Raw genomic sequence first — 18,914 nt, 5'->3', positions numbered from 1 at the left:
CTACTGTACCACCTGTGAGGAATGGGGTCACAATGACTGTGACTTTGTTGAAGAAGAAGAATGGGGTTCCCTTACCCATTATGATCCTTTTGATGATGAGTACGCCAATGATGATTAAATGCAGAGCATTTTTCCACCATCGGTATAATAAGTCAAGAAACAAATAGTGTCGCTGACACTAATCAACAAAAGTGAACAGTACTCGGTCGGCCACCCGACAAGGTACTATTTATGAATAGTGACTTTTTCACTGTTCATCCTAAGTTTACCCTGCTTTCGGTGCAAGTTACCCGAAGTAAAAGCAGATTCCTTCTGCTTTCGGTGCACGCCTGACAAGCCTAAGCACGCTGGTATCCCGTGATTCCAGCCCTGAGCCCTTCTGAAGCCTTTATAAGCAGCAGAAGACTGAAGTTCAAGGCAGAGCTTATTCCGGAGTTTACTCCTTTGGTAATCTCACCTGGACCTCTCATAAGCCAAACACTTGTAATGTTTCATTCCTGTGTTTCTAAGTCTAAGCTTGTAATTGCCAGCTGCGTTCTGGCCTGAGTTTATTTGTAAGTTTTACATTTAAGTTATTTTAAATCTAAGCATTACTTTGAGTTTAATTTCATGATTATCACTGAATACTCTTTCATTTTGTATTCTGATTTTGATATTGAAATTACTATGTATATTTTTATGTTTTCATATGCTAATCACTACTCCATCCACACCTCTGTCACCACTTCTTACTATATATATATAAAGATAAATAAATAAATAACAGTAATAAAATATTAGATATAAAAACACAATGCAAGTCTTTTTTTAATATGTGTGTGTGTAAAAACTTCATTTTTCTCACCTTGGCATAACCCGCGAGGATCCCCGCCCGTGCGGGTGCATGGGGTTTTCTATGGGGTACGGGGCGGGGTCGAAAAATCCCCATCCCCCCCCCCCTCCTCCCCATGCTCAGCCCTACTTGGATCAGTCCTTGCCGAGAGCCAAAACGAAACCTCTCGGATCAGTCCATGCCGAGAGCAAAAAGCAAAGTCTCTCGGACCAGTCCTTGCCGAGAGCAAGACGAAAGCCTCTTGGATCAGTCCTTGCCGAGAGCAAGAAGGAAGCCTCTCAGATCAGTCCTTGCCGAGAGCCAAGAGGAAGACTCCCGGGTAGTCTATCCCTAAGATGGACAATTATTAAAACTGTGATAAAGATTAGAGTAATATGAACATAGTCCATGTGGGTGAAAATTGTGAGTGTAGTTGGTAGGAGCGGGTGTCCTACCACTAGGCGAAGCATGTTGTGCAGAAAAATTGCTATAATTATCAAAATGAAAATTCATGCTTCACATATCCCACATAAAACACCAACTTTTTTTTTTTTTTTTTTAAAGAAAACTAACAAAACAGATATTTTTTTTTTTAAAAAAAAAGGAATAACAAAAACAAATTGTAAATAAAAATCATAATTATAACTAGTAGAAAGATAAAATCAATTTAAAAATAAATTGTTTTAAAAAATAAACAATTCCCCGGCAACGGTGTCAAAAACTTAATGTGAATTTTAATTGTACTCGCAAGTGCAATGTCACGCCCCCGTTTTGGGATATAAGGGGAACGTGAACTAGAGCTTATAAATCATCCATATAATTTAAAAGCATACATATAATTTTTTTTTTCCTAAAATAGCACAAGGCTATATTTCATATAAATATATATATTAGTAGTTCTTTACAATGCCATGAATTCCAAAAAAATAAGACATACTATACAATACAAAAGTTAGGTCGGTCCACAACGATCTATTTCTCTTAGCGAGACCTACATCATTATAAAGAAATGACTTCGGCTTACTATGTCATCTGAAAAGATTGGGGGGGGGGGGGAAATGGTGAGTTCAACAATTCAGTATGAAAAACACAACAAACAAAAGTGTAATTTTCTTTTCGGAATTCTAAATAGAGTTCAAATACTTCTACAAATAAGGAAACAGTTAAATAAAATACAATTAAATCAAATGCAAGTATCATTTATATAGCGTGTAAGTTTTAACCTCTCTTGAAACCTGGATAGAATTCAAGATATGAATTAGATAGAGAGAATGCAATTAGATCAAATGCACAACAATTCAATGTGTAAGTTTTATCCACCCTTGAAACCTGGATAGAATTCAAGATATGAATCAGATAGAGAGAATGCAATTAGATCAAATGCACAACAATTCAATATGTAAGTTTTATCCACCCTTGGCCCAATTTCACATTTAACCATGAGCGGCGTACGTTTGGCTTGTCCCAATGGACGACTATGGGCTCATCATGTTGTCACAGGGGAGAGCTATACCGGGTTGGGAACTTCCCTAGGTGAAGGCCACCCGGCCGATAGCCCACACTTTCGTCCTTCCGTGTGGTTGTCATGCTACCCACATAACACATATATGATCCGGATCGTCTATGACATGGTGCCACGGGGGCAAAACTATGTGCTCATGTAACATATATTATGATATAATCAACCTTTGCTCATATGGTGCATATGTAACATATATACTATGATATCATCAATTTTATTCATATGGTGCACGTACCTTGAGAACTATGATTTCACCAACTTTGTTAATATGGTGCACATGTAAATATGATTTCACCAACTTTATTCATATGGTACACATGTATCAAATATTAACTAAGTATGATCACAAGAGATTCAAATCACATAATATGATAAGAGTATTATCATGACGGAAATATAAGTAGTATCAAAGCATGAAAGAGTTTTAGAAAATCTCCGACTTTTTTTTCTTGAAAAAGGATTTTAATCAAATTCGTAGGGGTTTTTAAGGTTATGTTCCCTTACCTGGACTGGCCATTAGCATCAGGATCGAGCTTTTACCTAAATAAATTGAAAGAAGAAGCTTAGAAGAATACTCTGAAATTTGAAGCATAAAACTTAATTAAAGTATACATAACACGTAACCAAAGATCTTCAAATTATACTACCTATCAATAGCCATAAGTCGACATTACTACTTAGTGTCTAAATCACCAACAAACATGAACTCATTCGGCCTAAATCACGGAAAATCTTCCAAAAACAGCAACCCCTGGAATTACCTAATCCTTAGTCCAAGAGTCCATGACCCAAACAACCCAACATTAAACCAACTCATGCCAATCAAATCCAGCAAGTACTAAAACAGGAACTACATGAGGTACATCAGTACTTGATTCAACATGACATGACCAGTTGGTCTCTTTTAATATATATTAGAAGGAACTTCCAAAAAACAAAAAAAAAAAAACAAAAACATGACATGCATAAAATCTCAATTGCAACAATTCTTAAATCACAAAATCTGTAACCCGTACCAAAATCATTTACTAATGTCATCTTTTAAAATTAATCACCCAAACCAACTATGAAATCAATATCCAAAATCACACTAAACATTACTCGGATATTACCTCAAGAACACCCATCATTCACAATTTTCTCTATAAAATCAATCTTATTATAATTGATAAAATCAACAAAACTCAAGAAAAATCATCAAGGAATCATAAAATCCTCTACAAAAAAAAACTTCGAACCTAATTCACAACATAACAACTCAATTATTAAGAATAATTCTTCTGCCATCAAAATCATAATTCACAGCAATATCCATCACTAAATCATCAATACTCAGAGTTTATACTTTGATTTAACCAAATAAGATCAATAATTTAAAAAAAATCCCGACAAAAGTTAATGTCCAAAATCTCTGATATCTCAAAAAAACTATCTAACAACCAGATTGAACCGAACGATATTCGACAATATTTCAAATTCCTATTCACTAAAATTATCAACATGAAACAACTCATGTGAACTAAATCTGGTCATCAACAAATCCAGTCCCAATTCAGCTAAGACTACAAATCAAAATATCCAGAATTTATTCTTAAATTAACCAAAGAAAATAAATAATTTCCAGTACTAACATCCAAACAAAAATTTATATCCAAAATCTTCCATACCTATTCAGTCCGTTCCCTTAGAAAATCTCCGCAATACAAACCCAGAATAATTTTCACAGTACCCAATCGATCCTAAATTTACATTACCCATTCTGTTGCTACTGAATCCATACAAAACGAAACCCACAAATTTCTTCACTGCCCATACGTTTTCTTCAAAAATATCAGAAATTTTAATACCCAGTTGGTTATTCTTTTCTACCAAAAATCCCTTTTAGAAGCTAGAAATTCTCACAATCAATCAACCCAAAGATTTCACAATCCAGTCCTAAATCAACCCATAAAATTTTACTTACCAAAAAGAGACGAATTTCTCCTTGTTTGGGCACCGAGAAAGCGCCGAAATTCAGGCTCCTTGTGGCTTCGTCGGCGCCAAGCCGTGGCCTACTGGCCTAGCGTTCCCATCCGCCCCAATGTTATGTGCCTCTGTCCTAATCTGCCCTAATGCTCATAGTTGAAGATGGAGTGGTCTGTTTGGGACCAATTGCTTGATGCCAGGGCTCAAGGAATTAGAGGAATGCCACGTCTTCCACTATGCAGCAGCTGATGGGAGTGCATACCAACTGGGTTAGGGACGTCATTGTAATTAATGATGTTTATATGGTTGTTTGTGTCTTTTGCATTTATGTTGTATTTTTGCATTTCCCTAATCTTGTTCCGCATGTTCCTAGGACTTGGAATAGCCCAGTAGAGTAGTGGGTCAGTTTATGCATCAGTTAGTAGAAGTTTGGGTCAGTTTGTGTTAGTGGGGCAGTATGACATAGTGGAGAGCAGCCCACTCTCGGTAGTAGTTATTTTGTTATTAGTTTGTATTTAGCATACTTGGCTAATGAATGAAAGACTACGATTTGGAGTCTAACCATATAGCTGTGTGCTTATGAGTTTTGAGGATTAGCCCCTCGAAGTGCTAACTTTATCTACTAAATTATCTGGGGTCATAACACCCAACTAGTGGCTGGCCCACCGGTTCTCTCGTTCTCCCTCTTCCGGTCTCTCCCTCGTCTTTGTCTTTCAGTGTGCGAACAAAAGAAAGGGAAAGAACAGGAAGAAGGGAAAGCAGGGGAGAGGGAGAGAAAAAGAATGGAGGGGGGTGTGGATATGTGTGTCTGCTGATTTCTTTTGTCTTCTTGTGTTTGTTGGGTTCCGAAGATTGTGTGGAGAGGAGGGTTGTCCAATTCATTTTTATAGTTAGGCAACATGGTTGCATGACTGCAATATGTCTGTTGAGAGGTCAAAATGTGTCGAGAAGAAGGTTGAAATGTGGACGCACGGGGAAATTTTCTAAAGACAAGTTTTTAAGGCTTATGAGGTCCACGTGTTTTAGAACTAAACTCAAGGGAGAGTTTTTTAAAAAAAGAAAAATTGAAAAGCAGTTTACTAGCTTATTTCAGAAGGTTCGTGTATTTTTATTCGAGAAATGCTAGGGGTACTAACACTTTTACAAAGGGACCTTTACAAACTGATGTGGCATTTGACATAAGACGAAAATGCCCTTTCAAATCCACAAAAAGTTACACCAAACAAAAATGCCGATCCAGATCTCTTCCCATCGCCGGAAAAATTCAGCTCGCCAGGCAGCCGGTCCTCCAACCATGTCGAAAAACCCCCGGCCCCCACAGGCAGCCAGCACGCCCGAGGATTCGGCCGGATCTCTCAAAGATCTGCCTGGAAACAGAGATCTGGCCGAGCGTGGGATACGGCCGGATCTATGAGTTTCTGCCGGAGCTCTCAGATCCGGCCGGAACTCTCAAACCCACGCCGGCCGAGCTAGGGTTTTCGGCCAGCGTGGGATACGGCCAGATCTAGTGAGATCCAACCGAGCATGGGATTCCGAATCTCTCAAACCCACACCAGCCGAGAGTGGGTTTCGGCCAGAACTCTCAAACCCACGCCGGCCGAGCGTGCGTTTTCGGCCGGATCCGGTTAAAAATCCGGTGGCCAAACCGGTGAGAGGGGGGAGAGAGAGATTGCCAGAGACGGGGGGACTGGGTTCAACGAGAAAGGGTGTTTTTGTCTATTTGTTTTGAATAATTTTACCATTAAACTGACGTGGACCCTCTTATGAGGCTCCACGTCAGTTTGTAAGCTTTCCTTTATAAAAATTTTGGTACATGTAGCATTTCTCTTTTTATTCTCTTAAAAACTTACTCTCTTTCAATTTCTTTTAATAATCACATAAAAATTTATACAACTATTAAAAGAATTTTTTTTGTAAAATACCTGATATTATAAAATCTTTTAATCTCTTCTAATAATGACAAAAAGATATTATTTGGGTTCTTTTCTATTAGAAAATGTTCTAAATTTTTCTGGGGTGTTACATGCACGAATCGTTTGCAATTAATGAATTGCAAGTGCGAGGTCGATCCCACAGGAAATTGTGTTTTTGAAGAACAATTTTGTTTCTAAACTAATTATATCTTAACCTAGTTTCAAAAATGTTTGATTTTGGTGAATAAAATAAAACATAAATAAAATAAAACAAAAGAAAATGTAATAAGGTTTTGGAATCCACACCCACCGAATCATAACAACATACTCCATGTTCATCAATATTAATCCGAAGTTCTCACAATTAAAATCATAGGTATGTTTTACTATGCTTCTATTTAATCAAAATCATCTCATGTATCCATTATTTACACAAATCACAAAAGAAATCCAATTTAGATCAAATCATCAAGTATATCCGCAAATCACAACAAGATATCCAATTTAAATCAAAACATCAATTGTATTCGTAAAATAAATCACAAGGGATATCCAATTGTTTTATAAATAAAAACCAAGCAATTAATGATGTGAAATTACCTTAAGTCATCAAATTCATCCTTGAATCGCAAAAGATATCCAAAAATCACTCCTCATATTGAAAAGAAGTAAAACATTGAAAAAATTAAACTAAATAAAATCGGATAATAAATACTTACATGGAAGTATTGTTGTTCTTCATCAATGAGAGTTCTTCATCAACCTTAGTTGAGAAATTAGCTTCACATGATTATGAAAAATAAAATATAACCTAAAGAAAAACTAAATTAAAAAGAGAAAATATTTATGGTCTCCAACCCTCTCTTCCTCTCTTTTTACAAGAGCAAAGCATGATATATATAGTGCTAAGTCTTGGCTGCCAGTTATGGGCCTCTTGGTTCACACGCTATTCGGTGTTTGCCAATTCTGGAGAGGAGTCGCATGTTGCTGCTATTATGGAAAGAAAAAAGATTATGTTCGGTGCTGCCCATCTGTAAGAGAAACGTGCCTTTGGTCTGGAGAATCAAAAACTTCCATATATATATATCTGCGTGACGCCGCACGTTCACAAGAGAAGAGGAATATATGTTCTTCAATTCGGTGCTGCCAGTGCTCAAAAGCAACGTGTGTCTTCTTTGCTCCTTCTTAAGGAAATAAATTGTGTGTCGGTGCTCATTCTTTTGGAGAGAATCACGTCTTCACATGCACGTCCCAGGTCGGTTCTATTCTTTCCTTAAGCATTCGGTGCTGCCAATCCTCCAGACCTAGAGAAAAACGTGCAAAGGAAAAGCTAGAACGCCTCTCCCTTAAAGGAAATAAAATATGCTCCCTCTTAAGGAAAAACCCGTGTCTCTCGGTTGCTGCCAGAACATGTGTGTTCAATTGCCATGCAATTTAGGGAATAAGCTGTGTGGTCAGTGCCCAGGTATGGAGAAAGAAACGTGTCTTGTATCTCAATTGGGAAAGAAATCATGCCAAACACCTCATGCACATGCTGCTACTGCCTGTGAAGGAAATAACGTGTGCTACAGGTTTGGAATAAATGTGTTGATCGGTGAGGTCTGCCAGTTAATTATGGAAAGAAACTTGGTGCTGCCAGGTATGGAAAGAACGTGCATGTCTTGAGTCGGTGCTGCTCCCTTGTGCATGGAAAGAATCACGGTTGCTGCTCTTCATACAGTGCTGCATGGACAAGTCTTAAATGGCCTTCAAATGGTGCCTCCCACGTGCTGTCTTTATTTGGAAAGAAGAGTGTAAAAATAATATTGGACTTGCTATGTACAGCTCTAGGGATCTCGGTGTGTGCACTTTCTTTGTTAAACAATTATGCATGGCTACACGTGTTTCTTTTGGTCCTAGCTCCTTGCGTTGCACGACCTCGATTTCCAATTGGACAACAAATTCTCTCCAAATTTGTTCTGAAACTTGTAGATTCTGAGTACAATTTGACCAGACTGTGAATGATAATTTTGGTTCTTTGCAAATTTCACAAAAAGACCGCAATTTTTCTCAATGACTTGTAAAATCCTAAAATACTAAAACTAACAAAAAACATTAGAAAATAACAAAACTAAAGGTTTAGCGAATGCAAATTAAGGGGTCCACATATACAACATTTGACACTCATCAAATATTCATTGATTAATTAATGGGTTTATGATTTTTATAAAAAAATCATCATTACCCAATAATGATTTTGTTAGTTTGTGATTGGCTATATTCTGTTTGACAAAATCACATCTATGTAATGTTGCTATATGTTCAGGGAATCTGCTTTATTCCAGTGTCTTCCAGTTTTTCAAAGCATCCAAAATTCCAGAAGATTCTGCACAATTTCCAAGATGAATCCCTTGCAACAGCCCAGACGGGCTCTTGATACTGTCTGGACGCTCCCCAATGTCTAGAAGATTCTCGGCAGTTCAGTACATCCGTCTAGACGAAAGGTTCAACACCGTCTGGACTCCAATCAGACTCCGAGCATAAATTAGATTTCCTAGTCAGACACAGTTTGGGAATAGCAACTGTCCGGACGCCCTCCTGTATTCGAGAAGATTTTGAACAACACACTCAGATCATCCGTCCGAACGCTAAGGCAACACCGTCTGGACGCCATCCAGTGTTCCAGAAGAATCCAAACTCCTATTTAGTATCGAATAAGGAAAACTGCATGCGACAATCCGGACGCGCCCCTATTAAAGGAAGAATCGCTCTATTTTTGGAAAGGTGGTCACAGAAGACCGTCCGAACGCTACCTTACTTCCGTCCGAACGCGCATGCTCAGAGTCCGAATTCTATTTGTAATAGGTTTTGTAAAGCCTATATATTGGAGGCTCTAGGCATGTATTATGTATAGAATTCAGTATTGAATTTTCTATATCTTAGAGATGGTGTTTAGGGATATTTGAAGATCTGCTAGCTTTCTAGCCGTTGCCGGTGTATGCTCTTTGTTTCATGTGAAGTCTATCTTAGGAATGAGCCCTAAGGTAAATGATTCCATTGAAGACCCCTTCAAGTAGGTGATTTGGTTGGGAGGCGTTTGCATTGGGTTATGCGTTAGAGTTTAAGATACAACTACTACATCAATGGTATGTGAGTGCTACTGCTTTGTAACTAGCTTTATCTTCTAAATAGTGGATATCCTGGGTTTGGCTGTCCCGGAGTGGTTTTTCTCTTAACTGAGTTTCCACTTCGTCAACAAAATATTTGTCTCCTTTAAATTTCGCATTTAATATTTTGTTGCACACTGTTCACACACACACGATTAATTAGAAGTCGTATTTTATTTTTCAGATCTTTAGGTCATGCAGGAACTTAGTCTGTCCCTTAAATATTATGAAGGCTAAAACAATAAAACAAGAATATTTAATAATCTAGTTAGTAACTAAATATTCATTTAGTTAGAAAACTAATTTTTATTTAATTAGAATCTAAGGCATAATTACAAGAAGATATGAGATATTAAAATACACAGCCCAGCTTACATGCTGCCTAGTTTAATCACAAAGAGAACAAAGTTTAGTTTAGGAATGGTTAGTTAGAAAAGTAAGTGATAAGCCAACGTCTATGAGAGATTTTTGTTAAAATAATCATTACTATCGTGACTCACTGCAACACCACATCGGTCAAGCTTGCTCCCCACGTTAGATTTTCGGCCCTTGATCACTTATCCAACCGGCCAAAGGGTTTATGATTTTTATTCCCTTGATTTCTATTCTCCTCTAACATGACTCCACGCCCAAACTTGCTGCCCATGATCCTTTCCCAGCCATTGGATCAGTTCCACTCAAAGTGATCCTAGCCCCTCGTGTAAGTATAAATTAGAGGTCAAACTGGTGGACAGCAACTGTGCCTCTGGGAAATACTCCAAATCTTCATTTTTGCCACAGATTGATAAATATTTAAGAATGGGTAGGTTCTGCAAACCCCATCCCATGAAATTAGTTCCACTTTCGCTTTGTCAAATTCAATTCCTCTTTTGGACACTACGTGTCCCAATACAATTCCGCCTTGAACCATGAAATGGCTATTTTCCCAACTTAAGATTAAATTTGTCTCCTTGCATCATTGAAGAACACGTGAAAGGTTATGGAGACATTTATTAAAAGTGGGTCCAAAGATAGAAAAATCGTCCATGAACACTTCAAGAAATTTTTCCACCATGTCCCAAAAAATAGATATCATACACCTTTGGAAAGTCGCAGGTGCATTATATAACCCAAATGCGCATGCGTCCATAGGCAAAGGTACCAAATGGATAGGTGAAAGTCGTCTTTTCTTGATCTTGGGGATCAACGGCCACTTGATTATATCCTGAATAACCATCCAGGAAGCAATAATAACTCTAGCCAACAAGACATTCTAGGATTTAATCAATAAAAGGCAATGGAAAATGATCCTTCTTAGTTGTGGAGTTGAGTTTTCTATAATTGATCCACACACGCCATTTAGTGGTTGTGCGTTGTTGAATTAAATCACTAGCTGAATTCTCAACCACGGTTATACCAGATTTCTTGGGTACCACTTGTATGGGACTAACCCATGTACTATCTGAGATGGGGTAAATGATACCCGCATCTAGCAATTTTACCACCTCTTTCATAACTACGTCCTTCATATTGGGATTCAATCGACATTATGCCTCACAGGAGGGCTTAGCATTATCTTCCAAATGAATGTGATGCATGCAAATGGTGGGGTCAATCCCTTTAAGATCTCCTACACTCCAAACAATGGCCTCTTTGTGTTCCTTGAGAACATCCAATAAACTCTCTCTTGGTCATCTTGTGAATTAGACGCAATGATAACTGAGACAGTGTCATTCGAACCTAAGAAGGCATACTTGAGCGTTGCAAGAAGCTGTTTTAGCTCAAGTTTTGGTGGGAAAATGAGGAAGGAACGAGAGGAATTCCTGATGTAATAGGTAAAGGCTCATTTGGTACTCTCCAAGGAGGAAAGTCTATTGCAGCCACAGTGTTAAGAGGAATTAACCTCGTTAACATAGTGCTCCGTGTTGAGGTCTTCAATATTAAAATGAGACAGGCACGCCTCTAATGGATCTGTTATTAAAAGGTGGGGGAGTGTGTCTGTAGCACCCCAAATTTTAAACCCTAAATTAGATTGTCTTAAATTAAAATTTAAGACTGAATAAAATAGTTCATTTAAAACTGGCGCTCGATCCCCAGTTTTGACGATAGATCATAGTGGCGATCAATCCATCGATTCTAGCGCTCGATCATAATGACGCTTGATTCACAAGATACGATGCTCGAGCGGCTAAATACCGTAAGGAACAGTATACACATCTAACAGCTAGAAGATTATTATGAGGCTCTAATAATATTACTAAATGATTTAAATAGATAGGCTTTAATAATCAATAAATTAATTGTATAATATTATTAATTCAATTGGTATCATAATAATATTAATTGATGTTGTAATATTTATATTGAGTATAATATTATTTGGCATATTATTTGATATAATACATCTGGTATATATTATGAGGATTATTGTGTTATTATATTATTAAATAATTGGTATAATAATAGTATTTAAGGAAATAATATTAATAATGAAACGAACTAGACCTCAAACGGATTTAAGTTATAACTTTAGTAAATTAAAGATAAGAAAGACCTGATATGGAAAACATATGCAGATGAAATATCTACAAATTAACTAAGATTAACTTAACTAAGATAGGACTTAACCCTTGGTTTACAAAAATATATGATCTCCTCTGTTCTATAAAACGAACCACACCCCTCCGTTGAAACTCGCACCTTCCTCTTCGTTTAGGCCTTTTTCCCGATTCTTCTTTCTCCTTCATTCTTCTTTCTTTCCTCTTCTCTTCCCCTTTCCTTCTTCTTCTTTCCTGATCCTTTCCTTCCCTTTCTCGATCACACAGAGAAAAGGAAAACACAGAGAGAGAGAGAGAGAGAGAAAAAGAGAGAGAGAGAGAGAGAGAGAGAGAGAGAGATCGAACGAGAGTCAGAGATAGAGATCGATTAGGATGGTGAACCAGAGAGACCGAAACCGAGAGAGAAACAGTGAGAGGTCGAGGGAGGGGAAGATCAGAGACTTAATCTTCCATGGTAGCCGGTGAATGACGCTTGCAACTTCCGGTGGGCTTCTGGACCCGAGACCCCGAGTGACCTAGGAATCGAGAGAAAGAATGAAGACCAGCTTTCCGGTGGGACGTCAGAGGAAGCAATTTCTTGTGGCTTTTCTCTAAACAGAAACTTCAAGGTAATTTTTTGTGACTTCTTGTGATCTTATTTTGAGTGATTATTGATAATCCTCGGGTATTTTGAAGTGATAATTCTCTGTTTCAATTGAGGTAACCATGGATGATTTTTGGTTGGTTGTTCTTGGATGTGTTCCTTGTTTTGGGTTCTTGATCGGACAGTTGGGTGTGTGTGGGTGTTACGGCCGAGCCATGATTGCGGGTTTATGGATTTTTGAACAAACCAGTGTGATTTCCTGCATCCTCTGTGGGGTATGAGTTTTGGACTGGGTTTGATTATTGATGGTTTTGAGTGTTAATTGATCTTGGGTGCACTTAGGTTGTGATAACCAAATTTAAAATATAGTTTTGGGACTACATTTCCTATTCTAAACCGTATGAGATTTTGATTATGTATCTCTGACTCAATGGTGTTAAACATGGGGTATTTAGTGTAAGGATTTTGGTTGTTGATGGTTCGATCGATTGTGAGTATTAAATTATGTTTCGGTTATTTGTGGTATGTGGGTTTGGCCAATTGGATAGAAGTTGGCAGTGGGTTATTGTTGAATTATTTAAGATACTTGGAATGGTTGTGTGATGGTTTTATGGGGTATTTTACTGTTGGTTGAATTTGGGCCGATTAGGTTGATAAAAGTGGTGATGCTGGATTGATTCCTAACCACATAATTTTCTATTAAATATTGTTCTATTATGATGAAATTAGGTGCTCTTGGTTGCTTGTAATAATCTAGCGTTGGGTACTTGTATTGGGTGTATTTATGTTGCACTGATAACGAGTATTCTGCTGTGATAATTTTTCTAGGTATTGTTCTACTTGAATGGGTTTTGGTATTTTTACAGAAAATGGGTTTAGGTGTTATTGTTGAAAATTAATTTAAGCATATGATGAGTATTCTTTAAATTAAAAGTATGCTAATGGATTAATGGTCGGATTCTTTTAAATTAAAATCATGGCATTATAATTGAGTTTCTTAAAACTCATGATAATGAATATAAATGATTTTCCAAAGGAAAACGATAATTGTACCTATGTGAATATAATTAATATTCATGAGTGATGATGTTACCACCCTATGTACATAAATGTATTTATTGCAGATAATGAGCTGAGACTGCACAAAAGGGTTGTAAGTATAAAATACTTACTGAAAGTGATGATGATGTCCATAATGTTATGTTTATGGGTTTATTTAATTATTTGCATATTTTATTATTGTTACAAAACTGATTGTTAACAAAGCTAGTAAGCATCAGGCCTGCTAGCAAGAACAAAAGCTACTAGTGGGAACATAGGTCCTGTGAAAGATTTAATAACCTCCAGAACTAGGTGTGCACAAGGCCACCACCAGAAACCAATAAGCTTTATAGTTGAGGGAGCACAAGGCTCTAAGGCAATATGTTTACCAAGCTAAAGCTTTAAAAGATGAGTGAAAGCAAAAAATAAATAAGACTTGCATAAAACTGTCATTGTATCATTACATTGTGTCTTTTTTAAATAAATTAGTAAATATCATATTATTGAATCAGCTGACTCACTATATCATAGTATGGGATTGTGGAAGTATCTGCAATCACATCTTTGTTGATGCAAGTTCAGAAGATGATGGATTGGATTATCTGCAAGCTTAGAAGATGTTAAAGCTAACGTTTTTGTAACTGTTGTATTTATTTGTAATCATTTGTATTTACGTGCCCTTTTTCTATGTAATATGTTTAGAGAAATGCTTGTATTTAATAGGCTTTCCATGTATGTTTTTTTGTCATTTGTGACACATTTTTTGATGTATTTAGCATAAAGAAACTAGATAATTTTTAATGAATGCCTAGAAGTAATTCAGTTAGCTCAACATGTTATGTTGTCAATTCCTATGTCAGGTAATTAATTAGATTTAATTACTTACGCTTTTTGTAAAAAGCGGGGCGTTACAGTGTCTTCAACAGTTTCTTCAATCATATCTAAGAAGAAACACTCACTTGTATCCGACGAATGTTGAAATGCATTGAAAATGTTCAACTTTACTTTCATGTTCCCAAAAGTTACCTCCATCTCCTCGATCCTACAATTTATACATGCATTAGTCGTAGCTAAGAAATGACGTCCCAAGATGACAGGGATAAGCTTAGTGGGATCTGGGACAGGTTCTGTATCAAGAACAATGAAGTCTACAGGGAAGAAGAACTTCTCCACTCTTATGATCACATCTTCAATGATACCACAAGGTTTCTTAACGGATCTATCAGCAAGTTGTAAGACAACTGTAGTGGGTTTCAATTCTCCAAATCTTAACTGGATATACACCAAGTAAGGAAGCAAATTAACACCTGGACCTAAGTCAAGGAAAGCCTTCTCAATAGCATGGTCTCCAATGATACAAGAAATGGTTGGAGCACCAGGGTCCTTAATTTTGGGAGCAACATTGTGTTGGATAAGTGATCTTGCTCGGTTAGAAGAATTTTCTCTAGACTACACTTCCTCATCTTCCGCTTTTGGGTACATAAATCTTTTAAAAACTTAGCGTAAGAAGGGATCTGCCGAATAGCATCGATGATGGGGATATTGATTTGTACCTGTTTAAAAATTCTCATCATCTCTTGAAACTTTTCTCCTTGTTTTCTAGCACAAGTAAACTCTTTGAGAAGTTCAGGGAATGGAGCTCTGGGCTCATAAGATGTCTCAAGAGTAGTTTTTGACTTTCCATTTGGATTTTTTAGGGGTATATTTGGATTTTGCAGGGTTTCATCCTCCTCAATGGCTTCCTTTCCAACCTTGTTATCAACTATCCTTCTACTCCTTAATGTTGTGACCACTTGGACTTGCTCATGGGTTGTGCTATCTGAAACATTCTCATCTACCATGTATTGTCCCTTAGGGTTGGCTACTAGTTGGGAGGGAAGTTTTCCTTCTTTTCTCTTATTAAGTGAATTTGCCAGCTGTTCAACTTGACCTTCTAACTTGGCAATCGATTGTAAATGAGAATTCAGCATTTGAGTATTTGCCTCAAGGTTGCCAAGTACAGTCAATACTTTCTCCTCAAAAGCAGAATTCCTATGAGGAGGAGGGGCTGAATGATATTGATGTTGAGGGGTCAATAATTGGAGGATTGATTAGGAGGCAAAGGGTGTGCCTGATTATGCAATCCTAAGGAAGGTCTTGGATTTCTTGGAGCTTGAGCTCGCCATGAGAAATTTGGATGATTTCTCCATCTCGGGTTATATGAATTGGAATAGGGATCATTACCCAGTCTGGAAAAAGTTGCATTCACTTGCTCGGGAGGAACTTCAGAAAATTGTCCAATGATAGGAAAATCTTTTACCTTATGCGATGGATTGGAGCAAAATGAACATGCTTCATGTGGAGTTGGAACATAAGGGGCAGTCGTAGGTACAAAACCGGCTACCATTATTTGATCTAACTTCCTAGATAAAGCGTTCACCTTATCAATCACATCTATAGGATGGCTCACTTCAAAAAGAGTTTCATTTTTCTGGTTTTTAGAAGTAGGTGCCCTATGACCGGATGATGAATGGTGTAAAGAATTTTCAGCAAGATTTTCAAAAAGAATCCATGCTTCATCTTCATTTTTTAACATAAACGTACCTCCACAACAGACATCTACTATTTGTCTATGAGGCTCAGTTAAGCCTTCATAAAAACATTGTATAAGTTGCCACTTAGGAACAGCATGATGTAGACACTTTCGTAAAAGGTCATTCATCCTTTCCCAAGTTTCATGAAAAGTTTCTCCCTCAATTTGCGAAAATCAAGTTATGGCTTTTCGTATTTGATTGGTTTTTCCTATGGTAAAATATTTCTTGAGGAACTCTTAATGCATCTAAGCCCAAGAAGTAATAGAGTTGGTTTCTAAGGAATTTAACCAATGCTTAGCTTTATCTTTAAGGGAAAAAGGGAAAAGGTGTATCCTTAAAGCGTCTTCTGAAAAATTCTACAACCTTATAGTGGAGCAGATTTTAATAAATTCATCTAGATGCTTATAAGGGTCCTCGTTATTAAGTCCATAAAAAAATGGGAGCATTTGAATAATGCTGGATTTAATTTCATATTGAGTTGCCGTGATGTGTGGCAGCTGGGCATGAAGATGGTGTGTATGTGGAGGGAACATAATGGTCCCTCAATAGCACAGGCTTTGGCTCTTCAGCCATGTGTTCTACAGAACGTGCTCTTAGACTTGAGTTCCTTTCGGTTTTAAGTTGTCTAAGAGTACGTTCTATGTCTAGGTTGCACGGAAAAATAGGCAATAATAATGAACGGAGACCAAACATAAACTAACAAACAAGTAACAACATACACAGACTGTAACTCAGGAAAAATAAAAATGAAAGAAAAAATTTAGAGAGTACTAGTTTCTGTCTTGAAGCAGCAGCTTCAGTGCTACTGGTCTGGAGTTGGCGCTTGATCCTCACTTTTGGTGATCAATCCTCAGGATCTGGCGAACGTACTTCCTTCAACATAGCATCCCTAGCTAGCAAGGTATCTTCTACCGTCGCATTTTTAACTGTGCCCAGAACATAGGATAATAGGGATGGTGGAGGCCTTCCATACACTACCTCAAATGGTGCATGTTTGGTAGCAGAGTGAAAACTAGTATTATAACAATACTCAACCCATGATAACCACTTAATCCACTGTCTTGGATAAGAGCTAGTGAAACACCTTAGGTACATCTCAATAGTACAGTTGACCACTTCTGTTTGCCCATCTTTTTGTGGGTGGTAAGCGGAACTAAATTTGAACTTGATACCATTGAGTTGGAATAATTCTCGCCAAAAGTGACTAGTGAAAAGGGGATCTCAATCACACACAATGGAGGTTGGTAGACCATGTAGCCTAAAGATCTCTGATGAGTGCCAAAAAGTGTATATTTGGACCCCTTAATTTACATTAGTTAAACCTTTAGCTTTGTTATTTTCTGATTTTTTTTTTTTTTGTTAGTTTTGGTGTTTTGCAGGACATTGAGATAAAATGACGGTATTTTAAGTAAAATTGCAAAGAAGTGAAAAAACCGTTTCAGTTTGGCCCACTTTTAAATGTAGAGAGAAATATATATATATATTAATTGTAGAAAAGACAAAAATTGGAGGCCTTCCTTTAGAGGACAAGCACGTTCAGTAGGTGGAGGCCTTTCTTTGGAGGACCAACTTTTGACTTGTCTTTAAAGAGACACACTATCAGCACAAAAAAATGCAAAAGGACAGCACTTCTTCTTTATCCTTGAAGACCTGCAGCATAAATCACGTGGAAAGGAGATTGTATTCTTTACACCCAGCAGACACACACACGGACCAGCAAATTTTTCCTCTTTTTGGTTTCCTGTTAGACCGAACATATACAAGCTTTGAAAGATGTGTGTGCTGGATGAAATAAAGTGTGGAGAATCACGTGAAAGGATAGCAGAAAAAGAGACAACCTGCAGGGCAGAAGCTTCATTTTTTTTCTAGCAACACCAAAATAAAAGGGGTAGTTTTCTTGTAAAGAGGAGCGTGTGGAGTGGGGCACAGCCCTCACGCACCAAGTCTTTCTTTTGAGAGGATTTTGTTCTTCCATTTTCTTCTTTTGTAAGTGTTTAATTTTTATGCTTTTAATTTAATGTTTTAGATTTTATTTTTTTATCATGTGTAGCTAAAATTTCATCTAGGGTTGAGGATGAAACCTCACCATTGAAGAGAAACTAAGTTTTCATGCTTGTTTATGCTATTTGAATTTATAGGTTTTGATTTCTCATTGTTCTACTTCGATTTTTGAGATTATTCTCGGATATCTCTTGTGATTTTCGGATACATGTGATGATTTGAGATAGTTTCATTAAATTGATGGCTTGGGTTTTTATATATCAAAATGTTGGATATTTGGTGTGTTTCATTCTACGGATACATTTGATGATTTAGTCAAAACTAGATATCTTTTGTGATTTGTGCAAGAATTGATTCATTGAATGATTTAAACAATTTTTGAAGCAAAGTAGAGCATACCTAAGATTTGTATGTTGAGAATTTCAAATGGTGTGGATGAGCATGAGAATATGTCGATATGATTTGGTGGGTGTGAATTCCAAAACCTTAGATCCCTTTATTTTCATTAATTTTGTTTATGTTCTCTTCTGCTAAAAAAAATCCATAAATTTGGAACTAAGTTAAAATATGATTAGTTTGAATAGAAATTAATTTTCGCAACATAATTCTCTGTGGGATCGACCTCGCACTTGCAAAACGCTATATTGCAAACGATTCGTGCATTTGCGAGTACATTCAAATTCACACAACAATCTCTTCAAAGAATACTTGTGCAACTTATGGAGCCGTATATGGATGTTTGATAGCTGTATCCATATTTAGAAAAGCGATTCACAACCACAAAATAGTGATTTAACCATAAGCAGACGGTAGTCCATCGAT

At 37.1% G+C, this 18,914-nt stretch overlaps 1 protein-coding gene across 1 annotated transcript; it reads right to left on the bottom strand.

Moving 5' to 3' along the window:
- Positions 1–286: 286 nt before the first annotated feature.
- On the bottom strand, positions 287–15,904 carry LOC133857532 (uncharacterized). Its single transcript, XM_062292796.1, has 5 exons — positions 15,742–15,904; positions 15,072–15,565; positions 14,478–14,901; positions 458–542; positions 287–386 (listed from the first exon to the last, which is right to left on the bottom strand). The coding sequence occupies exons 1-5, from the start codon at positions 15,902–15,904 to the stop codon at positions 287–289; spliced, it is 1,266 nt and encodes a 421-aa protein (XP_062148780.1).
- Between the last annotated feature and the right edge of the window lie 3,010 nt (positions 15,905–18,914).

Source organism: Alnus glutinosa, chromosome 14, assembly GCF_958979055.1.
Source record: "Alnus glutinosa chromosome 14, dhAlnGlut1.1, whole genome shotgun sequence".
Lineage (NCBI taxonomy): Eukaryota > Viridiplantae > Streptophyta > Magnoliopsida > Fagales > Betulaceae > Alnus > Alnus glutinosa.
Note: the sequence above shows the minus strand (reverse complement) of the source record. Positions and strands in the feature narration are given on the sequence as shown.

Excerpts from the sequence above, each read along its gene's own strand:
- LOC133857532 (XM_062292796.1), bottom strand. The coding sequence starts at position 15,904 with ATGGTAGCCGGTTTTGTACCTACGACTGCCCCTTATGTTCCAACTCCA. Across the intron at positions 15,566-15,741 it reads TGCAACTTTTTCCAGACTGG|CCCCTCCTCCTCATAGGAAT; the intron begins GTAATGATCCCT and ends AATATCATTCAG. Across the intron at positions 14,902-15,071 it reads TGATGAGAATTTTTAAACAG|GACCCTGGTGCTCCAACCAT; the intron begins GTACAAATCAAT and ends CCCAAAATTAAG.